Below are 23402 nucleotides of genomic sequence, written 5' to 3'. Positions count from 1 at the left end.
GCCCACTTGGAAGAAAAACAAACGCAGCGCCCCCTCACCACGCATAAGCCGAGGCGCCTCCATTCGACGCGCTTCGCCAGGCTTCTTCTTCCCAGGCAGACAGGTGGGGGCAAAGGCGCTAGGGCACACAGGAAGCAGGCGTGACCTGGCCAAGCCAGCAGTCCTAGAACGAATCTGTGGTGGGAAAAAGACGCTCAAGGAGGCAGCCACGACACAAAATCAGTGGGAAAAAACGGGCAGTGCCTCAAACCGATTCTTATCTTCCTTTTCCTGGTTCTCCCCCCCCCCTTACCAGGCTTACAAGCAAAACAGAACGGACTGCACATGGAGGCCGAATTCCCCACGGTCAGCGAAATAGCAAAGCACGACGAGCGCCCACGCATCTCCGGGTTCGAGGACCTGGCGTTTGGCTCGCTGGCCGGCATGGCAGGCAAGTTTGTCGAGTACCCGTTCGACACAGTCAAGGTGCGGCTGCAGACCTCCGAGTCGCAGGTGTTCTCGGGCACGCTGGACTGCCTGAAGCAGACATGGCAGAACGAGGGCTTCCGCGGGTTCTACCGCGGTCTGGCATCGCCACTGCTGGGCGCCATGGCCGAGAACGCCGTGGCCTTCTACGCCTACAACCGCATCCAAAGCATCATCCGCACCGCAACCAACAACACTGGAAGCGAGCTGACGCTGCCGCAGCTGTTCCTGAGCGGCGGCCTCTCGGGCACCATCTGCGCCTTTGTCATATCGCCGGTGGAGCTGGTCAAATGCAAGCTGCAGGTGGAGAATGTCCAGGCATATGGCGGAGCAGCCAGCACAGCCAATGTGAAGTTTACGGGACCGATTTCCGTGGTCAAGCACTTGCTCAAGACCCAGGGCATTGCGGGCATCTACAAGGGCATTACGCCGACTGTGGCCCGCGAGACCGTCGGCGTGGGCTGCTGGTTCGGCGCCTACGAGGTCGTGGTCCGCCAGCTGATGCGCTCGCAGAACAAGGCGCAAAAGTCAGACCTTGGCCCCGGCAGCATCATTCTGGCCGGCGGATGCGCAGGCGTTGCCTACAACATCTCGTCGTACCCGATCGACGTCGTGAAGTCCTTTATCCAGACCGCCGATGTGCGGGCCACCGCTGGTGCTCCTGAGCGGCCAGGCATTGCCAGCACCATCCGCACAGTCTACGGCCGCGGCGGCATCCGGGCCTTCTACCGCGGCCTTGGCATCACCCTGGTGCGGGCCTTCCCAGCCAACGCCGCCATGTTCATGACATACGAGTACCTGTCTCGCCTGTCCATCGAGCTGCGCCAGAAATAGACACATAGAATGGACCTTTGTTGAATTTGTAATAGTGACTCATGGGAAAAATATCTCAGGCAGAGGCCAGAGCTAGCGGTGCATCGGCCGCGTTCGTGAGCTGGATCTCGGGATGGAACTGGTAGTACAGCTCGCCAACGTCCTCGAGCGGGTACGGAACCCAGCCGTTCTCGTTGACCCAGTACATGCGCACAACACCTCCCGAAAACGCATCGCGGTGTGTCGCATGGTAGATGGCGCGACGGGCCAGATCCTTGGCCTCGTCGACCGACATGTCATACCTGTACTTTGAGTCCAGCACGCCGTAGGCAAACGTCGACCCGGATCCAACCGAGAACAGATCGTTGGCTACCCGCTGGCCCTCAGAGTCCACATAGTACAGCCCCGGGCCCTTCTCGTCCCAGCCAGCAACCATGGTCCCCATAGACAGCCCCATGCCCTTGTACCGGTACACCAGGTTTGCCAGCAGCTTCGACGCCGCCGCAACCGAGATCCGCTTCTTGTTGCGCAGCTCATACAGCCGGCACTCCATCCCCAGCACGCGCTCCCAGAACGAGCAGTCCGCTGCTCCGCCTGCCATCGTGCCCAGCAGGTACGGGTTGATTTCGATGACCTTCTTCACCGACTGCGACGCAATAACGTTGCCCGCCGTCGCCCGCGAATCCGTCGCAATCATCACGCCCTCCTTGAACTTGAACGCCAGTGTCGTGGTTCCGTGCGCAATTTTAATGCGAGCGTCATTCTCAGACTTCACATCAGTGAACTTTTGCGTGAACGCCGCTGGGTTATCCACTCCAGCCAGCTCAAACTGCAGCCCGTGCCCTGTGGTGTCCACTGCCGTGCTGAACTCTGTGTCGAGCTCGCCGTTGTTTGTCAACTGGTCAATAAAGTGGTTCATTGCTGTTATAGTTGGAAAAAAGTGAGTAGAGTGAACGATTTTGCAAAAAGGAGAGAAATTAGTCAATTGCAGCATCAAGCCCTCGACGCGCGGACGGCTCTGAGGCATACGTAGGCATTACGCACGTCCTTGATCACGATCACCCACCCCTTGATTTATTTGTCCGCTTGAACCATTGCGAGCGCTGGATACCATGACATACCAAACCCCTGCTGCACTTGGCTCTCTCACAATGTATACTCAAACGCTGTCAAGGTCATCTGGGATTTCAAATGCCTTGTTGAATACAGATGTCTCCATGTTGAACTTGTCGCGAGCCCAGCCTTGGATAATAAAGATGTTGTCGGTCCATCGATTAGCAGCATCCTGGGCCACCACAGTCTCCTTGCGACGCTGGTTCATCAGCTCCGGATCGCACTCCTTGAACTGCTGCAGCTCCTCCTGCTGCAAATTCCACCTGGCCTCGATCTCCGCCAGTTCCTCCATCAATGATGCCCGCTCGTCAGTCTGCTCACGCCCAAACTGCGCCTTCTCAATCGATGACCCCAATGCCTCGATCTTGCCGTCGACTTGCGCGATCTCCTTCTCCAGGTCGGCAATTCTGTTGCGTCGCTTGATTGCTGCCTCGCTTGGGAACGACCAGAAGTAGTTTGATGAGCCAATCTTCTCGGCATGGCACATGCCGTCGTCCACCAGTGACTGCACCACGTCCTTGACTGTCTGCGCGACAATTCCCTTTTGCTTCGGCCCGATCTTCTCCAGCTCCTTGAGAAGGAACACATCTTGCTACAGGTGCTGAGTTGCGCATGGCTTTAAGTGCATGCACTGTATCCAACAGCTAAAGCATACGCCAGCTGCAGCCTCTGATACTCACCGACTCGTGGAATATGTCCATCATGCGCTTGCGCTTCTCGTCAATAGTCAACCGCGGTCCCTACAACAAAGCGAGCATGCAGTGAGCGTGCGTGCCCTAAGGGTCCCCTCGTGCGGAAACGATGCGTTCGCCGAATTTCGCTCGTTACCATTGCTATTCAATTTGCGCTAAAAGTGAAAAATAAAAAAGACGGAGCCAAGATGGGGGTCGAGCAGCAGCAGCTACGCGAATCCAATGTATCTCGAGAGAAAAAAATACGGCGACTGCGGAAAAGCTCAGATGCCCTTTTTGTGCTCTCAACGCCTGCGCTTTTTGGAGGGCGCTGACATGCCATCAAACGACTCGGAGTTGACGCCCAGCGACCGCTTGCCTCTGGCCTGGGAAGTATAGCCCGTCGGCGCAGACGCAGACTCTGCATTGTCGTCGCCCTCCTCCTCTTGCCTAGGCTTAGCTACAAAGGTATAGACATGCGGCTCCTTGTCGCGAATCTCCTGGTTCTCGTCCTTGGACAACCCTTCCTTGAAGCCCAGAGTGCGCCGGTGCTCGTATCCCGGATAGGCCGCAATCTCGAATGGATGTGTGCTGCGCGCACGTAGGCCGCATTCCTTGGCCAGCTGGCGGACATTCCAATGCGAGTACGGCGGACCGGACTTTAGCGATACCAAGATCTGCCCGGGCCGGTTCAGGTTGGGCTCAAACGGCTCTCCCTCACCAGCATCCTCCACCGGCCCCTCGTCGTCCTCGTCGTCAGAGGCAGCATACGTGACAACGTGGGCCTTGGCACCCTCAAAGTCGAACGACTCCTGCTGCTGCTCGTCCTCCTCTTCGTCGTCATCGTCGGACTGGTCGCCCTTTGGCCTCCGTCTCTGGCGCCTCTGTGGCCTGCTCTGTCTTGTATCAACACCCTCCGTCAGGAACTGAATCGCACTGCGGAAGAACCCGATCATCAGCAGCTGGTTCGTCTGGATATTGCGTGCCTGGTCTTTGATCCCAGCTCCAGCGTGAGGGAAGTTGAAGACAATATGCGTGAACTTTCGGCCGCTGAGCGCTTCAAAGTCTTCGAGTGCTGTTCCGTCAACCTCATAGTGCGTGGTGCCGCCCAGCTTCTCGAACTCGGTAATGTGGTGGCTCGCGTCGTCTGTGTATTTTCTGTCAACGATCTCCCGCGAGTCATAGGCGGTTGCAGTTATATTCTTGCCGCTACCCAGGCGCCTGGCCACGGCATGGGCGAAGCTAAAGTTGCCTTCGCCGACCAGGAGAATGAGGTCCTTGTCGGTGTATGGAAAGTAGGCGGTGCGCTTGTGCTTTTTCTTGTTGCCGCGCTTGCTCTGCGTTGCACTGGCCAGCTTCTGCTCGATCTGGTCCTGCGTGCGTTTTGCTGCCTGGTGCTTGGCATGCGCCTGCTTGGTATGCTTGAGCGCAGCCTTCAGCTTGCTCTTCTTTGCCATTAGCTAATGTAAATTTTGGTGACTGAAAGGCGAAAAGAGCCAGGGTCTCTGGTGGGCCAGCAAGCGAGAACCACAGCGAAACCCGATTTTTTATATTACGTGATCAGGGATTAGCCTGGCCAAAGGCTCTCAGTAATCGCCTGCTGTTTTTTCTTTGCACAGCTGCGATCTCACCCACTTTGATATTTCCAGCCTTTATCTCTCCTCATTCACAACCCCCTCTCTACAAAAACAGCAAGCAATTAGACAAAAATGTTTGGCGGCGTTTTCGGTGGCAACAGTCAGAAGCCTGCTCCGGCTGCTCCGGCAAGCCCCATGGGCGGCATGGGCGGAATGGGCGGTGCGCCCGGCGGACAAATGGATCCCAACGCACAGCTGGCGGCAGCCGAGCAGGAAATGGAAATGGTCACAGACATGTTTGCGCGGCTGGGCGAGCTGTGCTACCAAAAGTGCCTCCTGCAGCGCTACAGCGACGAGGAGCTGACAAAGGCCGAGTCCGTGTGCACTGACCGCTGCGTAGCAAAGTACTTCCAGGTCAACCGTGAGGTCAGCGAGAAGCTGGCCAAGTACTCGCAGGCTAACCAGCAATAAGACTTGTTTCTTGAGCCGGGAATAAAACATATAAAAACTCTTATTTTTTGCCCCGCGCTTCCTGCCTAATGTACGGCGTCACCTCTATGGTGTTGAACGGCTGCGGCAGGCCGTCGACGATCTGTAGCCGCTCGTTCAGCGCCTGGTTGGCATCGTCGTAGTGCTGGTACGAGACAAACACCATGCCCGATCGGTCGTGGGTCACCGGATCCTTCATAAACCGGAAGTTTGTGACCGAGCCGTACTTCTTCATGTGGTTAAGCAGCACTAGCGACTGCTGCATGCTTGTCACCCCGGCGACGTTGTGCTTGACCACCAGGTCCCGAACCAATTGGAATGCCTTCATTTTCTAGTGTGCAGATATTGTCAAGTGAAAAAAGTGGGGGAGAAGCAAAAGAGGAGAAAAAGTGCGAATGCTGGTATTCGGAGGGCACTAAGCTATTTCGAAATAGCTGTGAGCATGTCGTCGTCTTCGATCTCAGTGTCGGCCAAGGCCACTCCAGGCTCCAGCCGCTCGTCGTCAAACTCCAGCAGAATGGTTGTGCCCTCTGGCAACTTGGCGATCTGGCGGTAGTGGTCAATAATGGTTTGCACCACCGTTGTCGGAGCCACCCGCAACAGCGTATCCTTGCCCTCACGATCGCGGATTTTGATCCGGATCGTACCAGCGCCATCCTGATCTCCACTGGCGGGTGTATCAGCCTGCAGGCTCTCGTCCAGCTCCGCCATTGCCTCGGCCTGGCTCAAAACACTAGTATCCACACTATCTCCATACAGCTCCCGCATCTTCTCCCGCTCGCTCTGCGCCTGCCGGTACTCAGTTTCGCGCTGCATCCGCTCGACAGTCTCAGACGCCTTGGCCCGGCTGAACACGTTGCGCGGGTACACCTTAATGTAGAAGATAGGTTTGGCCCCCAGACTCAGTACCGAGCTGGTTGGAAACACTCGAATAGAGTCGCTCATCAGGATCGGGCTCGTCCGCATCACGTCCACAGCAAAGTTGCTCGCGTAAACTCTAAGCGCCTTTTCGATCGGATCTGTCGCAAACACCTGGATCGCCAGCCGCTCGCGCAGCTTCTTGTCAACCGCCTTTTTGTTGGTGATCCGCGTCCGCCTCCACCGCGTCTTGTCCCACAGCGCTGGGAGCTCAGTGTCCATGAATGCCTCGTCAAAAATAAAGTCAAACTCTAGCGTCACTTTCTCTGCAAGCTTCATGGCTGGCGATAGAGCCACCTCTGACGATGGCTGGACGTCGCCCTGGAGAAACCTTGACTCGCGAGGTGATCCTGTGCTGCTGCCATCGCCATTACCGGTCATAATCGCTGCTCGCAGTGCTGGGTCCAGGCCAGATAAATCGGCTGGCTGCTGGTGCGACCGCGGCGGGGTCGCCATAGCCGGCACAGATATTGTATCAACATCGACTACTGACATCCTCCTTTTTGTTGGCTGCCGCTTCTCAGGCAGTTCTGGTGGCGGCGTGAGCGACACACTGCGTGCCCGTTTCCGTACCTCCTGCTCCTCATCCCCGCTCGACTCTAGTATGTGCCTGTTTGTTTGGCTAGTGCTCGATTCCTCATCTTCGCTGGTGTCGCTTTCGTCCAACAGCAACGAGTCGCCAATATCTATGTAACCGCTGCTCTGGGTCGGAACCTGTGACGACTGCTCCCCTGCGCTTGCTGCTTCAGCAGGCCCGCGCCGACGAAAAAAGCTCTCGTCCTCATCGTCCTCTTCTTCCGACTCACTGCTGCCAATTTCCACCCGAGTAGGCAGCGGCCGACTCACTCGCCGAGGCTGTACTGCAATTCGCGGCTGCACTGTCTCTTCAATCTCCGAGTCAGAGATAACATAGGACATGGTAAAAATAGAAAAAATGGCTGAATAAGTTTGTGACTTGTGTCTCCATTTTTTACAGCCCGCATATTTAGCGCCATGGTGTCGTTGTTCGGCATTTTGGTATTCGCCAACTAGGATCAGCAGCCGCCATTCAGCCACTCGTTTTGGCGGAAATACATCAAGCCTGAGCAATATACGTTCACACACCGTACATAGCATGCTGGAAGGATCAGCAAGGCATGTTCATATAAAATGCAAGCAAACAACCTGCTGCCACTTGGGCAAGCACATCATCGACAACTGAAACAATGCAGCTGCTCATTACCACCGCACTTCTCCTCTCGTCCTTCAGGGCAATTGTGACCGCTAGCCCAGTCCCCCCGCCCACCCACGACCCGACCATAATGCCAATCTACTGTCCGCCATGCCGCTGTGGCCCCTGCATGTATGATGCTGTTGAAGCCAATGGCAACCTGGCCGACGAAAGGCCTGCGATGCCTCCTCGCTGTATCCCTCTTCCACTCATGTGCCCTGAGGAAAGTACCATCGCCGCGCCCAACCCCCCAGTCGCAGCTGTGTAGCCAGTTTCACATAATTTGAATAAAGCAATTTCTTTGCTGGCGCTGCCAAAGAAACACCTTTTAAGGGAGAGCACATACCAGTGCTCAGCCATTATCCTGGTGCTGGCATAGTAGGACAGAAGTGGTACTAGGAATGAAGCCGGCCATTGCACCAATAAGTGAATCAAGAAAAGCACAGCATTCTTTGTCATCGCAGCAGCAGAGTTGACAAACGGGTTTCGCGCGTGCAAGCAAATGCGTGTGAACAAGTGCTGGCAATCTCCGGTTCCATTCAGCTGATGTGGCGTAGGATAGAAAAGCAGTAAAATCACTTGCATATGTACATGCATTTTCGAATTCCGACAGACAAGTCGATTAGCAGGTTGGCTGCGATTCGGCGCTTCTGTGGGCTCTATGGTCTAGAGGTATGATTCTTGCTTTGGGTGCAAGAGGTCCCGAGTTCGATCCCCGGTGGAGCCCCTTCTTTTTGGAAAAATTTTACCGCTATTTTGAAATGGAGAGCAAAAATAATGTCGACCACGCCAGGACTCGAACCTGGAATCGCTTGATCCGTAGTCAAGCGCCTTATCCATTGGGCCACGCGGCCATCGACACGCGATTTCTGAGGTAGGTGAAAAATGTAGACTATTTAAAATAACTGCTTTGTGTACACTTGGTGTCTCCCTATCACACAATCACCAGCTATCTACTCAGTTCTATAGGAAAGGACACCAAGTATATCCTCTACTATTCTTGCTAATATAAATTTTATACTCTCTAAGCATTAAGGATCTCTTAAATATTATTATTAGTATTATATTTTTAAGTACAGCATATAATGCTATTACTAGTTTTATATATAGTTTGTAGCCTAATATATATCTCAAAGCTAAGGATATAAAAAAGGGAGAAAAAAGGGAAAAAAATATAAATACTTCCTAATTTTTTTTTAGTATATTTTAATACTAAATAAAGGAAAAGAGAGTATAAAACTAATAGTATTATATACTAGCCTTTTTAAAGATTTCACTGCTATAGAGTATCTGACTTCATTAGTAAAACTAGGGTAGAAAGCTATAATTATAGTAGCTATAGGTCTCTAATAGATATTGGAGGTTATATAGAGTTATTTATCTACCAATAAATTGTTTAAGTATATTATAATTAATAGCAATTTCAGTAATACAAATACTTTACCTAAACTGCTATTAGCATCTTAGAAAAGTTTCAGTAAATATGATTTTAACCAGAAAGAAAAACTTTGCATATTTGGGGTTAATTATCTTTAGGTAACAAAAGTCAATATCTTAATAGATATAGTTAAGCAACTATAAGGAAATCATATTTACTAAAATATTTCTAAGATTCTAATAGTAATTCAGGTGAAACATTAAGAAATGTATTTTACTCTTAGTAATTATTTATAAGCATAGAAATATTTTGGACATAATAATTAATAATAACTATGCTGAAAATAATTAGTAGCAAAAAATTAATCTGAAAATGATTATTCAAATAACCAACTTACTAAATTCCAAATTGCTAAAATTTATAAGTCCAAGAATAACCCCCTTAGATAAGCAAATAATCAAGCAGGTATTTATTTCAAAAACACATGAGCAGGTTACCAAGATCAATGCAGCAAAGAAGGCAGCAAAAGAGGTAAGGAAAGCAGCAAAGATCCTATCAGATAAAACAGAGGCCACTACAGCAACTACAGCAGTAGTAGCTGATTCACTTGCTGCTGCATTGGCAGCAACAGCAGACACTGTTGCAGCACTTAACAATCCATATGCACCAGCACCCCCAGCCTGTGCACACGACCCGGCCCAAGGGATCACACAGCCTGTGTGGGATGTGTGGTGCCAGGTCGCGGATCAAACATCAAAGCCATTTAAGGCGCATGGTAATAGAAAATTCCATAGAATGGCGACAACAGATGGTGTAATGATATGCATTCTGTTACAAGACAAGGTATCCAAGGCTGATGCTGCAGTAGATGCTGATGCTGCGGGAGGGGATGCTGCGGGAGGCGATTCTGTGGGAGGCAATGCTATAGCTGACTGTTGCTATATCCACCAGATCCCACAGCCAGAGCTGCAGAATCTGAAAGGCCGCTGTGTATTCATCGATCCAGGTCGGGGCGATTTACTGTATATGATGCATGAAAATAGCAGCAATGGGAAAGAGGGTGAAAAGATGCTCTACCGCTACACACGGCAGCAGCACAATAAGGAGCTCAAGCTGCGCCACTATGACAGGATTCGTCAGGCTACAAAGGATCAAGTCCCAGAAGATGCTGTCCACAGAGCAGAGGCAGAGCTTTCCAAGCACTGCTGCTGGACCCTTAGCCCAGCAAAATACCGTGCCTACGTTGCTACCCGTGCATCTGTGCGGTGTGTCCTAGCACCGTTTTATGCCAACACGATGACAGCGCGGAGGTTACCAGAGCAGCAGCCCACTAAGTCAAACAAGCAGCACCAGAGGCACTGGAAGGCCCATCCAGGTGTCAGTACCAGTCCCAAGGTGTACCCGCTTCACCGCAAGCTGCGCCTTGATTCATTCATGAACCAGGCCCGTGCAGACTACAGGCTTGCCGCAAAACTCCGGAGCAAGTTCGGTCCAGATCCAGTGCTGATCATGGGCAATTGGAGTGCGCCGATGGCCCGACACCATGCGCCGATTCGTGGCAAGGGATGGCGCGACAAGTTCAAGTATCATGGCTTTGAAGTCTATCTGATCGACAAATTCCGGACATCGTCGATGTGCCTGTTCTGCTGCGAAAAGTCGCTGCAGACATTCCGGCATGTTCCTAACCCGCGGCCCTACCAGAGATCGAAGAACCCAACTGTGAAGTGCCATGGCCATCTACGCTGTACAAGCGAGTCATGTAAGTGGGCCATGGCACAATACAAGCGAGCCTATTCGTCTCGGCTCTTGAACCGCGACCTCGCAGCAGTTCTAAACTTCAGGCTCATTTTCCAGTCACTCTGTGATTCAGGCAGTATTCCTGAATAGTTCTGTCGCTTTACGGCCATTGCTGCCAATGCTTCTGGCACCACCCCTGAAACAAAGAACCTGCGCAAGAGGCGTGCAGCAGCAGGCGATTCTGTTGCCAGCAGCAGCGAATCAGCACTGAAGCGCCTGCACCGAGCAGGCTATCAAGATGGGAGATATCCATAGTCGCTATTGCACCAACAACTATCTGATACGTTCAAATGACCGGTTCGCCATGATGCTCTTATCAACATATCAACCCATGCTGACTAGCAGCCAAGCTCGCATCACGAGCAGAGTAGTTCTAGTATCAGAATAATATATGTGGTGCCAGGTGCCTTTCTTCTGTCAGCACTCATCATAGCCCACAAAATATACTTCAATAATACGGTGCGTGCCTAAAACGACCTAGGTCAAATGCCAGGGAAGAGGAAACTAGGTAGCGTGTTCTCCTAGTGATGATTGTAAATGTGCTGATAAAACCAAAAGTAAGCGTTCACAAAAATATATTGGAAAAACCAGAAGGAATCCTTGCTGCTAGGAGCCAGCAAGGGGTATTTAAGCAAGCGCCGAGTGCGCATACTGAGCCCTCATCTAAGCCGCGTATGGCCCTGGATAAAGCTGCGCCACTCTCAGTGAGTAATCCGCCTTGGGTGAGTCGGAACCACCCTAGCGGCATGACATATAATAGTCATACTCTATAGCTTGAACTATAATAAATTTGAATAATAGCTCATATATCAATAGGCTTGCCTGCTCTATTAGTAGTGGTAGAATTGGGTCTTATGAGAAGCAGAGTCTTTAAGGTGTAGTCATCGTTACTGGATTGAGCCAAGCCCAGAGTTCTGGGACGAATAGTAATTGCAAGTGATTTTTGGCGTTGTATTTCATGTGGAATATCTATCATTCATATTTTTTGAAACTCAGCAGTTGGAATTGCAGAATGGTTCCGCCGCTGTGGCCAAGTGGCTAAGGCGTCGCTCTTGTAAAGCGAAGATCCGGAGTTCAACTCTCCGTAGCGGCATATTTTTGCTCAACCATCTACCTATCACGTGATGTTTTATTGCTGGTGTTTTTTGCTTGCCACGTAGTGTCGGCCGCAGAGGTTGCATTGCCATTGCTTGCTGATCCAGCTGCATGGTTTGTTTGACGGCTACAATTCATCAGGAGGTGTCCATCTGGAGTGCTATATTATTATGTTTGATGTTAGGGATTAAACTGCTATGTTATTGCAATCCTGGTGTCTTTTGGTCATCAGGCAATAGCAACATTGCTAATGCGGTACGTGAGGTCGTTAATATCTCGGTTATCCATAGCACCTCTAGCCGCGTAAGCTGCCATTTCATTGGCCCTCTCAATCCCTACATTACGCGAGTTCTTGCGGATATGGTCCACACTAACCAGCAACCCGCTCTGTCTTGCCTCAGTCACGATATCCGCAATTAGATCCTGATTCTTGACCGGTGCTCCCGAAGCTGTCTGCCATCCGTTACGAACCCACTTTTGGTAGCCAGCAGTAAGACAGAAAATGACATACGAAGACTTGGTATAGATCTGCACAGGCCGTCTCTGCATGCCCGCAGGGATCTGCTCCTTGGCTGCCAACTGAATTGCACACAGTACCGCTGCCAGATCTGCCCGCTGGTTTGTCTGCTGAGGACCTTTCAGTGCTCCCTGTCGGTTACGAGGATCACTGAATCCAAAGTACACCCCAAATCCACCCTGTGCCACCTCTCGGCCATTCCCACGACATACACCGTCAGCATACACCTTTAGGCTATTCCTTGCCTCCGCACTAGTCGAAATCTGGAGCTTGTCAGGCATGCAGGAGCTCTCGGTACCCATTCCGAAGTACTTTTCAGCTGCTGCAAGCGAGGTAAACCCCTTCAAATAGCCTCGCGGAAAGCGCAGAGTCTGGCGTTGCGCATCCCAATAGCTAGAGTAGATACCAGGCGACCGGCCCACCTGGACAACGTAAAACCTATTTCTAGCCATCGCGATTCAATAAAAAATAGAGGAGTACCAAGTGGAGTATGGACGATGGAGAAGAGCGAGCTCGATTTCAACACTGGTGGCCCTGATGTATGCGTCCGACAAAGGCAATGGTAAATGGTGTGTGGCTTATCAAGCTCAACCAGCCGCTGCAGCTCCGGGTTAGGGTGTCAGAGGTGGTGCCACGCTGTATTCCAGGTCATTTCAGCTGTGATATGACCTGCAAATCAGGCTGTGGCACCTCGAGAAGCAGCGGCAATCTGCTATGATTCTTAGCACCCTGTTGGTGTCGCCAGCGTCCTAATCATATTTCGAAAGAACTCCAATTGTCTTTCTGATACTATCCGTCATCTCTTGACACCTGCCTGCAGACTATACACATTGTGCCGATTATTTGTGGTGTTCTGGTCACATCTCTTACAGGCAATGGTATGGAGTGCTTATTGAACCACGCAAAAAGGATAAACAAAAGTTATTGTCAACGACGTGCGTAGTGGGGCTACTCGTCATAATAAACCGCGCGGCAATGACCAACATGATATACTTTGGTCACTTCCTGCTCTTCGCGCCTTTTCCGGGTATCTTCAGCAACTTTTACAGCAAGAGTCCTGGCAGCGATAAGGCATTCGTTGAAAGACTCTTTGTATACGTGTCGCAGAGAAACCAGCAGCCCGCTCTTTCTGATTTTGGCCATGATGGCTTCAATCACATCCTGGTTTGCGACTGGACTCCCTTCAGAGTTCCTCCAACCGTTTTGGATCCATTCGCCGTAGCCTGTTTCCAGGCAATAGACTGCGTATTCCGACTTGGTATAGATGACTAAGGGGCGTCTACGTGCATTCGCTGGAACTGGTTCCTCGTTTACAACTTTGATCGCCAAGTAGATAGCCCACAGGTCCGCGCGTTGGCTCGTCTGGCGCTGGTTGCTTATGATTCCTTGTGTGTTGCGGGAGTCTTGATACCCAAAGTATGCACCACATCCACCTTGCGGGTTATTGCCTCCGTGGTCGAGACATACGCCATAGACATAAATCGGCAGATAGCTCCCGGCCTCCGTCCAGGCAGGAATAAACAGCTGGTTGGGTGGAAAATAGCTTCTAGCACCGATCCCAGCGAAGGCTTCGGCATCCTTCAGATACATGAAGCCCTTCATTTGTCCGTGAGGGAACTGGAAAACTTGGCTAAGCGCAGCCACGTGGTCCGAATACACGCCAGGAATGCGGCCAACTCTAACTGCATAATAGTTTTTGATCATCTATGTAGCCGCTGGTCAAGAAAGAGTATAAAAATGGTGGGAAATGGAATAAGGAGACAAAAAACTGAAGACAGGATTGTCCAGACAACAGACACACGGGCTCCAAAAGAACCTGAAGTGCGATCAGCTTGGGCAAGACAGGTGATCATTTGATATTTGGCCGCCATTTTTCCATTTTAGTGCCAGTTTAGTTTGTCACCAATATTACGTGCCCCACAAAAGTGCCTTTTCTGGTAAGGAAACACTGGTGTCTACAAGCACCCGCTTGCAATGTCCTCCGCTGGTGTTGCGGCAGTTAATCTTGTTACCCTTCAGATAGTCCAGTAGTTATGAGTTTTATGGAATGAATATGATTGGAAATTGGTGAGGAGAAGAAGGGAGGATGGGACCGGAACAACCCACAATGTTTATATAGATGGGGATTTGGATCTGCACATGGTGACGAAGGACATGGAATTGCCCGATTGTCAACAAATCTCCTTAGTCGATAAAATGACCATAATTACTTTTAGCTCGCTTTGTTATTCTCCTGGCATCCAGCAGGTGTGGTTGTAAATGGGCGACATCTGGCGGTGTCGGATTGGAAGAAGCAGATGGCTTTTACATATTTCTTCCACTGCTAGTCGGCTCTCCGATTTGACTAGTGGCAAATGTGTGAGGTATTACTTGTAGAAAACTACATTACCATATCTGGTTGGTAATTTGTGCTCTGAAGCATATGGATTTTGTTTATTTAAGCGGGTAGCTTAATGGTGCAAGACAAGTATCGTCAGAACAGGCATCGATTGGAACGTATCTGTCTCTGCCTAGCATATTGAAACACACACGAATTTCAACAAGCTCGTTGTGCAAACAGCGGATGGCCGCATCGATGCCAAGTTCCGCCTTGATTTCATTCTTGAATTTGGCTGGATCGACTGCTTTGCTGTTGTCCGGGACGATATCGTGCTTGGCTAGAGCTGCATAAAAGTTGTACCTTTTGTACAGCGCCAAAGCATTAGAGAAATATGCAACCATATCCTGGTATCTGGAAAAATTCGAGAAGCACTCGGGCCGGTTCGTAGACATGCAGATGGCATGCACATTCCAAATATGTAGCCATAGGGGCTCGTTGTCTCCATCGGACGACCAGTGTGTCCTCATGTCTTTGTACAGCGTCTTGTTCACAGTGCTGATGATTGACTCCACATTATCCACTTTGCGGGAAGGGTCACAGCCGTCGGCGCCAGTAAGCGTGTTGTCGCATGTGTGTGGATATGGTTCGTTCAAGCTGAACTTGTCCTCCGGCCCAACACCCTTGATCCAAAAGTCCACAAGAGCAAAGATTCCATTCACTTCGTAACAGCAGGTGTCGGCCTCCTTGATATTGGCTGAACAGGAGAGTGTGTCTTCAGGACACTTGTCACCAGACAACGCAGCTATGGCTGGGCTAAATAAGAGAGTGCAGGCTGTGAAGGTAGTTAGCAGCAACTTCATGAGGTCAGGAATAGGGCAGGTGGGTGAATACGGCATACTGATCTCATGTTGGAACTCGCCATAGTGTTTATTATGACTTACATATATCCATAGCAGGCAGTGGCATGGGAACATACAGACATTTAATACTCGGAGCAAGGTGGTATAGTGATTGACGCTGTGCCTTGGAAGGCGCGTTTATTGAGCCACACTCAACTGGCTTAAGAAATAATATGAGAAGTCCCAGCTGGATGGTTGGTCTTCGTGGCACACACAGCAATGACCAATAAAAAAGGTATGACGGCTTGCATCCTGCAGCTTGCCCTTGCTGTAATCTCTGTGCTTTCTCAGCTGCACTTGTAGCAAGGGGGGTGGATTCGGCAAGGCGTTTGCTGAAAGACTCCTTATATATGCGCACCAGATAGTCCCGTGGCCTGCTGTCTCTGATCTTGGCTATGGCTATTTTTTCAATCAGGTCTTGGTTTGCGACTGGACTCCCTCAAGAGTTTGTCCAGCCATTGCATATCCATTCGTCGTAGCCTGACAACAGGCAATCGGTTGCTTATTGAAGCTTGGTATAGATGTGCAAAGGCCGTTTACACAGGTTCACTGGAATTGGTTCCATGGCTACAGTCCCGGTTGCCTAGAAAATAGATGTCAGGGCCGTGCGGTTGCTCGTCTGGCGCTGGTGTTCTTTGGTTCTTCGTATATTGCGAGGGTCCAGGCGCCCTTTGCGGGTCAGGTTCACCCCAAAGAAGGTTATAGAGCTCAAGTGCATGATAGCACATAGGCATGCGGTTAAATGTCGAGGGTTATACACAGCGCCACTAATAGGCACAGGCAATAGGGCATCTATAGAGGGTACTTTATTACAGAGCGACGGAGGGATTCTTAGCATGGAGTTTCAGCAGTACGGTGCCAGCGCGGTTTTTAACTGACTCGGGTCAAGGATCAATGGCAGCAGGGAGATCTCTTCCATGCTTGGATACGCCATCAAATTCTGGCTCTCCGGGTCGATTAGCATGGCTAACTGGCGCTGGCCCTCCTCATCAAGCAACGGCGCAGCCTCAGTCAAGGCGGTATAGAGATTTCCGGCGACCTGGCTCCACCAGACCTTGATGCAGGACAGCTGGTCGTCTGTTGGCAGAGCTAATGCTGGGACAGCGGCGACTAAGAGGGCAGTCCTGATGATGTTGGACATTTGTTGCTGTGTGGAGAGAAACTGTTGGTATGACAACAGGAAACCGCTGCGTGGCAGGCGTTTTAGATGGTGTTTTATACGACAGGAGAGCCACAGTCTCTCTGAGGCCATGCGACCTTGCCAGTCATGAGACAGAGGGGTCTCGAGTCCAGATTTATTGCTGTATCCGCTTATCTAGCTCAGGCGCAACAGGCGAGAATTTGGCAATATACTTTTCGACTGCGTCCCTGAACCCCACACCCATGGCCACGCCCTGCACCGTGGGCACCAGCAGATTATCGCCGCCGCCCAGAACAAACGAATCAGTCAATACGGTGTAATTTTTGGCATCATTCAGCACGCCCCACTCAACACCCCGCATTGGCCTGTGGTCCACATTGCCGATCCGCATGGCCACTTTCACAGTGGTCGCGTTGAACCGCAGCCCAGACACCTGAATGCTTGAAAGCACATCAGGCGTGCCGTCGATGTTGGTGTTCTTGCCTTGCTGCGAAGCAGTAACCATGGCGCGGATTTCCTTGCCTGACAAGGTGGCCAGCACCAGCGTGTCGTCGAATGGCAAGGCTCGCAGGATATGGCCGCGCGTGATTTTGCCCTCGGGGATGCGGTCCCGGATAGCACCTGTGCTGATAACTGCGATATTGGCGTGCTTGGCTCCATCAGACCACACTAGAGCATCGGTAACTAGATCGCCCAGTGCGAGCTCAGCGCGGTCCGTAGCGCGCTTTGGTCCATCAAAATGGCCCTTGGCTTGGCCAATCGGCTTGTCCGTATACGCACGCATCTCCTCTTCAAACGGCCGAATGATGTCGATGGTGCGCTGGTTGGGTTTGATACGGTTGTGGAGTGGCGACGAGGGCGAGATGTCTACTGCAACCGGGCTGCCCTTGGTGAACTCGCTATCGAGTGACCCGTCAGAATTGAACACCAGGTCAAGGTACCCAACGTACTCGCCCCATTTCTTCGCCTGCACAACCGCTGTCTGCCACATCGAATCGCCGCTGTTGGTTACCCAGGTCGGGTAGGGCCCTTCTCTGTCCTTGGATTCGTCGTTTGACAGGTATGTGTGCGAGTGGCCGCCGATCACCAGGCTGACGCCCGCGTCGATACGTTGCGCCAGTTCACGGTCGCCATCATAGCCGAGATGTGACAGCACAATGATGCGCCGAATGCCTTGCTTCTCGAGCTGTGCGCGAGCCTGGTTAACAGCCTCCACAGGATCGGTTAGCTCGATGCCATTGCCTACACTCGACGACACAGCCGTGTCAGGTGTCAGGACACCAATGATGCCAATTCGGTGGCGGTCGATGATGGTGAAGGGCTGGAGATTGGCCTGCAGTGCTGGGTCTGGGTCAACAAATTTGATATTGGCGCAGATGGTCGGCACATGCACCTTGGCCAGATATTTGGCTAGGTGCCCAGGCCCCTCGTCGAACTCGTGGTTGCCCAGTGTCAGCGCATCGTAGCCGAAGCTGTTAAGCAGCGCGGCTGACAGATTGCCCTTGAACAGTGAGTAGTAAATCGAGCCTTGAAGCTCGTCGCCCGCGTTGAGCAATATGGAGTTCTCCTTGCCCACATTGTTGGCCAGTCGCAGGTGGTCGATTATCGACTTTACCACCGCCGATCCGCCAATACACCCATTCACAGTAGCGTCACATGCATCGCCAGTCTTGGCATCGAATGGGGAAAAATGTGCGTGGAGGTCGTTGGTGTGGACCAACCGGACCTGATATTGGAATTCCGACAGCGAGTCAGGGCTGACCAGCGGCGGGAACAGGCTCCTGTCGATATCAATATGCGGGTTATCTCTATAATTCCTGTACCACGCTATGCCGGTGATGAATACATACAGGATGCCCATCCCTATCAGCATGACTGCTGGTAGCAGCAGCATGCGCTTACTCCATATGGGCTCCTCTTCGCCACGCCGCCTATATCCGTCTGAGCCGCCAACGGCACGGTACTCTGCCGACCTTCTAAATGGCCAGAATCTGCCAATGCCCCCGGACTGCTGCTGGTTCGCTCCCGCGCATTGCTCTCGAGCTCTGCAGCAATAATGTCGTCGACATCGTCAACAGTCAGGATGCTGTCGAAGCTAGACCCACCACGCGTACTATCATCGCCCATTTCACGTTCAGCCTGCTCCTCAATACGGTCCCCATCGGGCTCGGACACCATGCTCGACTTGGAAGTCACTTGCGTGGATACCATTGTTTGCCCACGGGACCGTCTTCGCGAAACTGCGTCTGACTCATTCCCGTTATTGCTGCTGTGAGGTGACGACACCGAGGCCACGTCGCTGACCCCGCTGCTGCTGGCGTTCTCTCTATGTCGGCTGAGGTCTTGCAGTGGAATATAGCTGGATTTGCGAGACATTTATAGTGAATAGGTGTAGCGGTAGTAGAAGAAAGAATGCGAATGAATGAGGTGCGGAAAAAAAGGAAAATAAAAAACATTCATTTCTGAATACCTGAATAAGCCAGAGTATTATCCCCTACAATCTCCGATTCTGTTCCTGAGTTCAGATTAGGCAATTTCTAAGTGGTGTCTCAGATTTCCCACTGTGGCAAATCCTGGCTATTGCTTGCCCCCGAAGATGTCCGAATGTACTTCGAGCGGGGAGTACTCCGGCGTGGTGCGAAGCGAGAGGGCGCCGATGCACACCTCCAGGCCCCATATCCTGGTAGACGTATTGCTGCGTGCGCTCCCGGTCCCAGATTTCATCTCCCATCTGGAACGCCCAGTGGTCCTTGCCCATCAGCAGGAGCAGCTTGGACGGATTCTCCTCCGACTCTTCATAGGCACCCATGCCCAAAACGGACCGTGCGATATTACGGGCCGCAATGTACGCCCCGTACATGGCCACACCAGCCAGCTTGACCTCGTCGCGCGCGCAGATGTCCCCGACAGCGAAGATGTGGCCCAGATCACTGTGGTCCACCTGCAGAGTGGGCTTGACAGCGATTCCATTGGGTGTCAGCACGGAGGCGTCGAGGCTGATGAGTGGCAGTTTTGACTGTGTGCCAAGGCAAAATATGGCCCAGTCGGCCGGCAGGACCTTTCCACTGGTCAGTGTCACCGGCGTGTTCGCAAAAGCCGAACTGGTCGTTTCGGCTGTCCCAACCTCCCTGGATTGCGGAAGCTCATTGAGTGTACGGTCAGCCCAGAACGACGTTGACGCCGATATCCTCTTCGAGGATCCGGACAACTTCCTTGCGGAACTCGTCCTTGAACGGCCCGGGGATTGGAAGCACCCGCGAGTGGACCAGGCTAACATGCTTGTCGGGGAAATCCGCCTTTACATCGGCAGCCATCTCAATACCGACAGCTCCGCCACCGACAACAACGACGCTGTCTGCCTTCTTGATATTCTCGTGTGCCTCGGCGATCTCTGCAACAAACTCCCGGTGCGTTGTCGATGCAACGCCAATAGGGGCAAAGCGGCTCTGGCCTAGTGCAATGATCAGATAGTCAAAGCTCAGCTCCGAGCCGTCAGCCAGGTGGACCGCCTTGGCCGTGATTTGAGAAACAGCTGCTTGCTTGACTGTGATCTGGGGGTGTGAGAACCACGGAACCTGCGAGTACGGAACCCACAGCTTCTTGCCAAAGTCGGGCTCGGTCAGTCCACGGGTAATGCCGATGAAGTGGACGAAGCCATCGCGGCGGTCAACCAGGGTGATATGCACATTGGCAGGCGACGGGGCAGCAAGAAGAATTGCATATAGGTTGTGCAGCGCGTTCAGACCAGGCGTAGTTTCCTCCGGCAATGACAATTTCGATGCGCCTCACCGAGTCAGACATTTTGTGTACAGGAAATTCGCGCTATCTGTTCGAACGGGATGTATTGGGAGGGAGACGAAGGACGAGGAAGAGCGAGATTCTGAAGCGGCTGCAAGATTCATGTCGACCACGATTGGCGACGCTTTATGACCTTGCCATGTATTGTAAGCGCTTCATCGGATAAGCCGAATAGATACTGGAGGCAGTGCGAGCTCTAAAAAGAATTCTTTATTTTTTTACACCAGGATCTTCCATACTAATTCATATTTGTCGCTTGATAACATGCCTTTTTGCGCTGGAATGTCCGAGCACTCCCAGAACGTTCGCCGTTGCCACCCGCACTCTACGCGTATACCACTCCAGCCCCAAAGCGCTGGATAATCCTGCTCACTGTCCAGTTGACTCCCCAACATCACCAGTGAGTCGCTTCCATGAGAAAAGGCGATTGCTAGTGTATCTCGATGGATTGATTTGCATAATGGCCATGATTTGAAGTTTCGTTCTCAGCTTATCCGATGTGGTATGTTTGCAGCAGTACAACAGGGAGGTAGCTTGCATGCCGTACTTTCTTCCTTCCTTCTTTGATCCTGCAAGCTCCCCCATCTGCTATAAAACGCACCAAGCCATACCGAACTCCCCTCCCTCTTGTTCCAAAACAAAGCGCCCCCTACTATTGCAAACCTATTCTATTAAATAATTACTTTCCAAATATTACTAATCCCGTGTGTCTTAGCATGCCCAAGCACCGAGATAACAACGATATCGAGGCTCACAATGAGTGGTCTGGCGCCCTTACCAACGAGACCGAGCAGAATGCAACGCTCAACGGTGTCAAGAAGAAGATGGTGACCAGGTACAGCCGGTTCGACAAGATTCTGATTGCAGGCGGTATCTTCTTCATCAACTTTGTCGCTGCCATGGACTCCAGCGCTACCGGAACCATCCAGCCCGCAGTTCTCAGCGAGTTCAATGCCCTGACCCGTGCGGGTATCATCTCGACTGTCACATACCTGCTCGTTGCTGGTCTGCGTCCCATATTTGCAAAGATCTCCGAGGTCTACGGCCACATCCACGGCCTATTCATTTCCATGTTCTTCTACACGCTTGGCCTCCTCATCTGTGCGCTGTCCAAGAGCTTCACTACCATTTTCGCCGGCACCATCATCTCCGTCATTGGCCAGGCCGGCTACGGCACCCTGGTCACTATCATCATTGCGGATGTCATCCCTATCCACCTGCGCGGTATCATCACCGCATGGGTGTCTATTCCGTACGTGACCAACTACTACCTCGGTATCGAGGTTGGAGACGGACTCATCAAAAAGTGGCAATGGGTGTACGGCATTCCTGGCAATCCTGGCCTGTTGTCTGCTCGATGCCGTCGGTTTTCAGTCTGTTCCGTCTCGATCGTCGCGCGCGCCAGATCCTCAAGGGAGACTGGCCAGTGGGCCCCGCCCCGCCCCTTCCTTGAGGTGGTCAAGGAAGCCTGGGTTGAACTTGATATCCTGGGTCTGATTCTCCTGTGCGGCGGCTGCATCTCGATTCTGGCTCCGCTGGGCATGCAGCTCAACACCACCTACGGCTGGGGTAGCGCACGCGTTATTGCGCCTCTTGTAATCGGCGTTGCCGCCCTGGTGCTCTTTGCCTTCTACGAGCGTCTGTGGGCCCAGTTTCCTGTGGTCCCCTTCCACCTCTTCAAGCACCGCACATTCACCGGCGCCATCCTTGCCGGCATCTTCTTCTACGTTACGTCCAATGTGTCGCTGTTTTTCTTCAATCCTTTTATTCAAGTAACGCGCGAGGTCTCGTCCCGCACTGCCATGCTGCTGCAGCTCAGCACCACCGGCTACTACGTCGGGCTGTTCCTTGGGGGCTGGGCGATGCAGTGGTCCCGCAGATATCGCCGCTGGGCATGGATTGGCTGGGCCATGTGGCTCATCTCTGTCTGCCTTATGATCCGCTCGCGTTCTGGCTCGCACACAACCAATGCGGAAATTGCAGCTGTTCAGGCAATTATTGGTGTTGGCAGTGGCATCGTGATCAGCTGCGTCGGTATCGGAGTGCAGGCATCGGTTTCCAAGACCGACGTGCCCATTGCTGTCACGCTTTACGGGATGGTCGCATACCTAGGTGGCGTTATAGGCGAGGGTGTGTCGACAACGGTGTGGGTCAACGTGCTGCCGTCCAAGATCAACTCGAAGCTGGACCCGAGCGTCGACTCATTCAGCGCTATTAACAACATCACATACTTCTTCGAATTGCCCAAGGACCAGCGCGTTATTGTGCAGGAGGGCTATGTTTCGACGCAGAAATTCTTACCATCTGCGGCATCTGCTCGATGGTGGTTGCTGGTATTTGCATGCTGTTCCTTGCTCCCTACCAGCTTGAGTCACCCCCCAAGAGTGATGAGGATGGGCAGGTGGATCAGACTTCGACAAGCTCTGACTCGAAGTCAATCAAGAAGTAAAAAGCACAAACTTTCCTCTCTACATGTTTATTTTTCCAATACTACAACCCAATAATCATCTGCGTTTCCTACACCGACATGCCGGTACTTTGATCGTTTGAGCTCACTGCCGATCTTGCCATTCCTTTTTAATTCGGGAACCACCGAGCCGACATCGCTGGAACTGGCAATCATCCATGTCTGGCTCAGATACGTCCATGTACGGGAGTTTGTCCGGGTCAAACCTCAGTGCAGCGGCGAGTCTTGCCTTGTTATCAGCAGCATCATTGAGTGCTGTCTGCATGACAAGCTGATCGGTATTCCCTACAACTCGGGCATTGTCGTTGATCAAGAAAAGAAAGTCGTAGTATACGTCGGGTGATAGCTGCGGCTGGTCGCGCTTGGCTAGTGGTGCATCTAGAGGAAACCCCGCAATAGTCACAGCTAGCAGAAGAGTAGAGAGGATATTCATGCTTTCCAGCAAAATGTGAAACTAGAAGAAAAGATGCAGGTCAATGGCGAGGCCATGCAGAGAGCGTTATATGGGTGCAGGGATCTATTCATTTCGGATATATATCTAATTCAAGTCTGACGAGAAGACCACGACCCAATAACCGGCATTGGCGCCGACACCAGCAAAGCGAAAGTCAGGATTCCGCATTGCCTTTCTCGCAGGGTCTTTGGCTGAGACTTTATGCAGGCTATTAATAGCAGCGTCGAACCGAGTCTGCTTCTGTGCTGATAAATGCTGCCTTTTCTGAAGTGGCGCCAAA

At 51.9% G+C, this 23402-nt stretch overlaps 15 protein-coding genes and 3 non-coding genes across 18 annotated transcripts; 6 read left to right on the top strand and 12 right to left on the bottom strand.

Annotated features, from left to right (window-relative positions):
• Nucleotides 1–239: 239 nt before the first annotated feature.
• Nucleotides 240–1350, top strand: DL89DRAFT_279268 (mitochondrial carrier). Its single transcript, XM_040889567.1, has one exon. The coding sequence runs from the start codon at nt 325–327 to the stop codon at nt 1297–1299; it is 975 nt and encodes a 324-aa protein (XP_040739986.1). The 5' UTR covers nt 240–324; the 3' UTR covers nt 1300–1350.
• A 4-nt stretch (nt 1351–1354) lies between these two features.
• DL89DRAFT_260596 (LMP7-like protein) lies at nt 1355–2197 on the bottom strand (the record flags this gene model as incomplete). The annotated part of the gene is made up of 1 exon (XM_040885800.1): nt 1355–2197. The coding sequence occupies one exon, from the start codon at nt 2195–2197 to the stop codon at nt 1355–1357; it is 843 nt and encodes a 280-aa protein (XP_040739985.1).
• A 240-nt stretch (nt 2198–2437) lies between these two features.
• DL89DRAFT_286637 (meiotic nuclear division protein 1) lies at nt 2438–3276 on the bottom strand (the record flags this gene model as incomplete). The annotated part of the gene is made up of 3 exons (XM_040889876.1): nt 3220–3276; nt 3072–3131; nt 2438–2983 (listed from the first exon to the last, which is right to left on the bottom strand). Exons 1-3 carry the CDS (start codon nt 3220–3222, stop codon nt 2438–2440), a joined length of 609 nt encoding a protein of 202 aa, XP_040739984.1. The 5' UTR covers nt 3223–3276.
• On the bottom strand, nt 3078–4538 carry DL89DRAFT_270476 (uncharacterized protein). Its single transcript, XM_040888725.1, has one exon. The coding sequence runs from the start codon at nt 4517–4519 to the stop codon at nt 3368–3370; it is 1152 nt and encodes a 383-aa protein (XP_040739983.1). The 5' UTR covers nt 4520–4538; the 3' UTR covers nt 3078–3367.
• Nucleotides 4539–4686: 148 nt separating this feature from the next.
• DL89DRAFT_270475 (uncharacterized protein) lies at nt 4687–5455 on the top strand. The gene has a single exon (XM_040888724.1). The coding sequence runs from the start codon at nt 4772–4774 to the stop codon at nt 5108–5110; it is 339 nt and encodes a 112-aa protein (XP_040739982.1). The 5' UTR covers nt 4687–4771; the 3' UTR covers nt 5111–5455.
• Nucleotides 5151–5456, bottom strand: DL89DRAFT_295785 (uncharacterized protein; the record flags this gene model as incomplete). The annotated part of the gene is made up of 1 exon (XM_040890682.1): nt 5151–5456. The coding sequence occupies one exon, from the start codon at nt 5454–5456 to the stop codon at nt 5151–5153; it is 306 nt and encodes a 101-aa protein (XP_040739981.1).
• Nucleotides 5345–7197, bottom strand: DL89DRAFT_77581 (uncharacterized protein). The gene has a single exon (XM_040892068.1). The coding sequence runs from the start codon at nt 7160–7162 to the stop codon at nt 5549–5551; it is 1614 nt and encodes a 537-aa protein (XP_040739980.1). The 5' UTR covers nt 7163–7197; the 3' UTR covers nt 5345–5548.
• Nucleotides 7198–7244: 47 nt separating this feature from the next.
• On the top strand, nt 7245–7549 carry DL89DRAFT_270473 (uncharacterized protein). Its single transcript, XM_040888723.1, has 2 exons — nt 7245–7272; nt 7309–7549. The coding sequence occupies exons 1-2, from the start codon at nt 7252–7254 to the stop codon at nt 7522–7524; spliced, it is 237 nt and encodes a 78-aa protein (XP_040739979.1). The 5' UTR covers nt 7245–7251; the 3' UTR covers nt 7525–7549.
• A 362-nt stretch (nt 7550–7911) lies between these two features.
• DL89DRAFT_t137 lies at nt 7912–7983 on the top strand. Its single transcript has one exon. It is a non-coding gene; the product is annotated as a tRNA-Pro (tRNA).
• A 54-nt stretch (nt 7984–8037) lies between these two features.
• Nucleotides 8038–8110, bottom strand: DL89DRAFT_t127. The gene has a single exon. It is a non-coding gene; the product is annotated as a tRNA-Arg (tRNA).
• A 3341-nt stretch (nt 8111–11451) lies between these two features.
• Nucleotides 11452–11524, top strand: DL89DRAFT_t138. The gene has a single exon. It is a non-coding gene; the product is annotated as a tRNA-Thr (tRNA).
• Nucleotides 11525–11636: 112 nt separating this feature from the next.
• Nucleotides 11637–12577, bottom strand: DL89DRAFT_77567 (ribonuclease H-like protein). Its single transcript, XM_040892067.1, has one exon. It carries the CDS (start codon nt 12493–12495, stop codon nt 11755–11757), a length of 741 nt encoding a protein of 246 aa, XP_040739978.1. The 5' UTR covers nt 12496–12577; the 3' UTR covers nt 11637–11754.
• Nucleotides 12578–12914: 337 nt separating this feature from the next.
• Nucleotides 12915–13811, bottom strand: DL89DRAFT_270468 (ribonuclease H-like protein). The gene has a single exon (XM_040888722.1). The coding sequence runs from the start codon at nt 13745–13747 to the stop codon at nt 12992–12994; it is 756 nt and encodes a 251-aa protein (XP_040739977.1). The 5' UTR covers nt 13748–13811; the 3' UTR covers nt 12915–12991.
• A 659-nt stretch (nt 13812–14470) lies between these two features.
• DL89DRAFT_270466 (ribonuclease T2) lies at nt 14471–15257 on the bottom strand. Its single transcript, XM_040888721.1, has one exon. It carries the CDS (start codon nt 15221–15223, stop codon nt 14477–14479), a length of 747 nt encoding a protein of 248 aa, XP_040739976.1. The 5' UTR covers nt 15224–15257; the 3' UTR covers nt 14471–14476.
• Nucleotides 15258–16902: 1645 nt separating this feature from the next.
• On the bottom strand, nt 16903–18132 carry DL89DRAFT_209691 (Metallo-dependent phosphatase; the record flags this gene model as incomplete). Its single annotated transcript, XM_040884168.1, has 1 exon — nt 16903–18132. A coding segment is annotated over one exon (1230 nt), but the record flags the coding sequence as incomplete, so codon positions are not given.
• Nucleotides 18133–18924: 792 nt separating this feature from the next.
• Nucleotides 18925–20261, bottom strand: DL89DRAFT_286629 (FAD/NAD(P)-binding domain-containing protein; the record flags this gene model as incomplete). The annotated part of the gene is made up of 3 exons (XM_040889875.1): nt 20193–20261; nt 19577–20161; nt 18925–19545 (listed from the first exon to the last, which is right to left on the bottom strand). Exons 1-3 carry the CDS (start codon nt 20202–20204, stop codon nt 18925–18927), a joined length of 1218 nt encoding a protein of 405 aa, XP_040739974.1. The 5' UTR covers nt 20205–20261.
• Nucleotides 20262–20917: 656 nt separating this feature from the next.
• On the top strand, nt 20918–22650 carry DL89DRAFT_325305 (MFS general substrate transporter; the record flags this gene model as incomplete). The annotated part of the gene is made up of 4 exons (XM_040891519.1): nt 20918–21546; nt 21576–21627; nt 21656–22480; nt 22567–22650. The coding sequence occupies 4 exons, from the start codon at nt 20918–20920 to the stop codon at nt 22648–22650; spliced, it is 1590 nt and encodes a 529-aa protein (XP_040739973.1).
• A 103-nt stretch (nt 22651–22753) lies between these two features.
• Nucleotides 22754–23101, bottom strand: DL89DRAFT_260585 (uncharacterized protein; the record flags this gene model as incomplete). The annotated part of the gene is made up of 1 exon (XM_040885799.1): nt 22754–23101. The coding sequence occupies one exon, from the start codon at nt 23099–23101 to the stop codon at nt 22754–22756; it is 348 nt and encodes a 115-aa protein (XP_040739972.1).
• Between the last annotated feature and the right edge of the window lie 301 nt (nt 23102–23402).

The sequence above is a fragment of the Linderina pennispora genome (assembly GCF_002104995.1).
Source record: "Linderina pennispora strain ATCC 12442 chromosome Unknown DL89scaffold_19, whole genome shotgun sequence".
NCBI classification, from domain to species: domain Eukaryota; kingdom Fungi; phylum Kickxellomycota; class Kickxellomycetes; order Kickxellales; family Kickxellaceae; genus Linderina; species Linderina pennispora.
The sequence above is the reverse complement of the archived record's forward strand: the minus strand, read 5'-3'. Positions and strand labels throughout refer to the sequence as shown.

Excerpts from the sequence above, each read along its gene's own strand:
- DL89DRAFT_270473 (XM_040888723.1), top strand. The coding sequence starts at position 7,252 with ATGCAGCTGCTCATTACCACC. Across the intron at positions 7,273-7,308 it reads TGCAGCTGCTCATTACCACC|GCTAGCCCAGTCCCCCCGCC; the intron begins GCACTTCTCCTC and ends GCAATTGTGACC.
- DL89DRAFT_270475 (XM_040888724.1), top strand. The coding sequence starts at position 4,772 with ATGTTTGGCGGCGTTTTCGGTGGCAACAGTCAGAAGCCTGCTCCGGCT.
- DL89DRAFT_77581 (XM_040892068.1), bottom strand. The coding sequence starts at position 7,162 with ATGCTATGTACGGTGTGTGAACGTATATTGCTCAGGCTTGATGTATTT.
- DL89DRAFT_279268 (XM_040889567.1), top strand. The coding sequence starts at position 325 with ATGGAGGCCGAATTCCCCACGGTCAGCGAAATAGCAAAGCACGACGAG.
- DL89DRAFT_270466 (XM_040888721.1), bottom strand. The coding sequence starts at position 15,223 with ATGAAGTTGCTGCTAACTACCTTCACAGCCTGCACTCTCTTATTTAGC.
- DL89DRAFT_270468 (XM_040888722.1), bottom strand. The coding sequence starts at position 13,747 with ATGATCAAAAACTATTATGCAGTTAGAGTTGGCCGCATTCCTGGCGTG.
- DL89DRAFT_77567 (XM_040892067.1), bottom strand. The coding sequence starts at position 12,495 with ATGGCTAGAAATAGGTTTTACGTTGTCCAGGTGGGCCGGTCGCCTGGT.
- DL89DRAFT_270476 (XM_040888725.1), bottom strand. The coding sequence starts at position 4,519 with ATGGCAAAGAAGAGCAAGCTGAAGGCTGCGCTCAAGCATACCAAGCAG.